Here is a 3,939-nt window from a genome sequence, read left to right as displayed (position 1 = left end):
AGGGAAAAATGGCTTTAGATGGACTTAAAAACATGAACTCTTTAAAAAAAACAGCTAATAACAAATGTAGAAATAAATATGGGGGATTTATCTGCCAAAAGATTTGCAATATTTCAGAGATATAAATATCAATGCTAGACAGGAAAGCCTAGTAGATGACCCAACACGTTATACAGCTGGCCACCTCTTAGTTCCCAGGCTAGTAGAGAAGCAGCAGAATACGGAGTCATCCCTCGGCTGTCTTCTGTCACCAGGTCACATTTCAGCACATCAATCAGACAAATCAAAGCAAGCTTTGTCTATTATGCCATCTCCTAAGCTAAACCAAAGTACTATAGGAATCCTCGGTTAAAAAAAATAAATATTCTACACATATTGTAAAAACAGATATAAAACAGCTTAAAAAAAAATCAACCAAAAACTAGTATTGTTTGCATTTAAAATGAGAGGCTTTGCAGTTTAAAAGTCACAGGGCAACATTTATAAACCTAGTGATGTGTGCATCAGTATTTCTTTCCGATTAGTTTTGCAACCGGTTTTCATTTTATGCCACTACCAGCATGCCAGTCTTTCTTTAAACCTAATTCTAAAATGAGCACATTGGCCACATTCTACTGATTTGCTAGCACTATACAACTCAATATGATTGAATTGAATGAATTTTATTGGCTTTGCATCTAGGAAAAAAGTATCACACTTTTTTCTAAACAACTAAAACAAGGTTTTTTTATTTTCCACAAAAATTTGCATTGAAGAAAAAAAAAATACAAACTGGAAAGGTGTTAATGATCGTACAGTAAATATCATGATACAAAGCATAGATGTATTATGAATATATTTCTATATATAAACAAAAAGGAGTGGATTGTCCTTCATTGTATTTAAAAAAGTCCTACAGGGTGTTGGAAAAAAAAAAAAACACAACCATCCAGAGATTTATACCCCCCTATTACCTGGCTGTCTACTCCACACCCAGCTGTCCATAATCGTTTTGGCCTTGTAGTTTGGTATTGGCAGATCATCTTCCTCTTTCTTCTCTTTGTCATTCTGATCATCCTTCTTTGAGCTGGCCTGAAGTTCATTTACTTCATCTAGAAGAGATCATTGTAAAGCACGTCTCATTACCTGGCATTCCAAAACACTACAATGAAGCAGCTAAAAACATTTGCAAACACATCTCTATATTTAGATGCCTTGCTGGTTTCCTTCAGTTGCCTTTGGGCCCATTTGCACCAGGCCGATGTGTTGCGACGCATTAACGCTCATTGAGTCACAGCAGCCCATTAATACAATTGGGCTGCTCAATGGACCAAAAATTGCATATGCTGCATTTTCAGGAGCACAGCACTTCACAACGCTGCAACGCAGGTGCGCTGGGAAGATGCACTGGGGTGCCATTCAGAATGGGTGGCACAGCAGTGCATCAAAGTGTGGTGTGACAACCAGTACATTATCGCAGCACCCTTGTGTGAAAGGGCCCGGAGTAAGAATGTGCAGTTTTCATAGTCCCCCCCTAATGACAACTTCGGACGTTTCAAAATTCCATGAAGAAAACAGAACCCTAAAGTGGATGTGTTCACTTATAAGAAAATGCATGCTCCAATAATTTTGTAGCCCCTCCCAATAAACACAGATTTAAAAGATTAAGACTAAGACACACACAAAAAAAATGCAGAAAAATTTACTTCCTGGAGGCGTTGCTAACCTCACTGTTCCTCACCACTCCCTCCTGAGAATTAGAGTTCTCAAAATCCCACAAGGGTGTGTTCTAGCACAGTGCAGGGGAGAATTCTTGTGGGACTTAAAGTACTCAACCCCAGAGAACACTGCATCAGTGCGAGTGGAGGTCTGGTATTATTGCGGCAATAAGTCTAGTTAATAAAATTTTATGTAAAAAAAAAAAAGAAGAACACAAAAAAAAATATCCATAAATCATACCAACCATGCATGTATGGGGCTTCCCCACCTATAGCTCTCCATTCTGATCATTATTTAAATTCACTTACCTTTCCTTGATGGTAGGTCTCCATTCTGTGTGCTTTCAATTGCCATGTAAACGATCTCCCCATCTTTCACCATCTCATTCCACAAACTGCAGAAGCCATCCCGAGTAAATGCAAGCTGAAAAACAATGAAGCAATTTAGTGGGAGCTCAAATTTTTTTTTTTTACAGTCCTTTATTAATATCCTAATATTTGCTTTCACCTAGCATTTGATGAGCATATATAGAAGACATAAAACATTTTCCTTTTAGGACTGTGCCTACTTCATTAGAATCTTAGCATGGTTTCTCCTAATGCTCATTGATGTTCTACATTATTATTTTTTTCTCCCAGCAACAATTTTTTTTGTTTAAATAATGCTTGCAGACAAATATATGGGATGTGGCCCAATAACAAAGAACATGCATAGCATTACTGTGGATGAGAGGTAGCAAAATCAATTTTTTTAATGAATTAGGTGAAATGATAGTTTACACTTGGAATAAATAAATGTTTCCGGTAGAGATGTTCAGATACCAGTGCCGATACTTGGCATTTTCATGAGAACTACCAGGGTCACAACAGTTGCAGCTGCGACTGGGCTCTGGCGCTCCACCACTGTCTTGAAATTATTAGTCTGTATTGGTTTAGGCTGGGTTCACACCATTTTCTGGACCAGATCTGGAACATAGTGCATTGCGTTTTTTCAGCATTTGTACCGCGATTTTGCGGCGTTTGGAATTTTTTCTTTAGCTTAAAATGGTCTTACAGGTGCGTTTCAGTGGGTTCCATGTGTTGTTTATATATATATTATATATATAAATCCCAGCAGCCCCATAGCCAATGCTCCTTGAAAATTACAGCTGCCTCCTAACTTTTGAGTTTTCCTCTAGTCTAGCCTTGGAGCTGAAACATTAACTGTAATTGTATCAAGTCCGGTACTTGGTATCTGAACATCCCTAGTTTCAGCAAGTGTGATGCTTTCAAAATAATGCCACCAAACATTTTATGAATCAAAAGCAAACTTAGCAAAAGTTCAGATGGAAAACAACATGAATAAAATCAATAATTGGTATGACCACCATTTGCCTTTCTGCTATTTGTCTTTAAGACAGCAGCAATTCCCAGATACACTTGCATGCACTTTCTGAAGGTACTAGCATAGTAAGTTGTTCCAAGTTTCCTGGAGAACTTGCCACATTTACACTGCAGACTGGTGCCTTATGTCCTTCAGTTTCTACAAGTAATTTCACACTGGCTCGATAATATTGAGAAGTAATTCTACCTATTGAACTATTATTTGTTTCCCCATTATTATCCCCCACGGATAATTCTTTACAATTTTGGCTGGGTATTTGGGGTCATTATCACACTGCAGTGACAAGTGTTTGGGAATGATCAGGCACCTCCCTGATGGCATGGCCCTCCTAACCCTCGTCTCCCATTATTTTGTAATGTACTGAGCAAACTGTTGGCGCTATACAAATCCTGAATAATCATAAATACAATTTAACAAAATCACCAACAAAAATGCAGCCCCAAACCTGCAAGGAACTTCAACCATGCTGCACTGTACTCCAGCCCATCAGCAGATAAACTGCATTCGGTTATTGTCAAATATTTCACATTTTAACTAAATCAGTCCAAAGCACCTACTGCCCTTGTGTTTTTAAGCATAGGCGAGTCGTCTGGCTTGGTTTCCACCTCGGGGAAATGCCTTTTTGATTGCAATTTTTCCCTGAAGATCACTTCACCTGACAGAATATGAACCAGGTTCCCAGTGGTTTTCGCAAGCTCTGATAAGAGCCGTCTACGCCATTGAGATGTCCCCTTCGATGGACCTAGGATTTGGTTCCCACACGCATTAAGAGCAACCACCCCTAATCTGCATGGAGATGGTCATATTCTCCACAGGCGGGATGGAAGGTTGCGTTAAACCTTATTCCTTACATTTTCC

General features: G+C 38.8%; 1 protein-coding gene across 1 annotated transcript in view; it reads right to left on the bottom strand.

The window, feature by feature from the left end:
• The window catches only part of LOC108792118 (E3 ubiquitin-protein ligase HERC2), a 134,041-nt gene that overhangs the window by 122,303 nt on the left and 7,799 nt on the right, over positions 1-3,939 (bottom strand). The window contains 2 exon segments of the mRNA XM_018562815.1: positions 954-1,091; positions 2,007-2,121. Of these exon segments, the coding sequence (XP_018418317.1) occupies positions 954-1,091; positions 2,007-2,121 (253 nt within the window).

This window comes from Nanorana parkeri, unplaced genomic scaffold (assembly GCF_000935625.1).
Source record: "Nanorana parkeri isolate BGI_ZX_2015 unplaced genomic scaffold, ASM93562v1 scaffold601, whole genome shotgun sequence".
Taxonomy (NCBI): domain Eukaryota; kingdom Metazoa; phylum Chordata; class Amphibia; order Anura; family Dicroglossidae; genus Nanorana; species Nanorana parkeri.
This window is presented reverse-complemented; position numbering and strand designations above follow the sequence as displayed.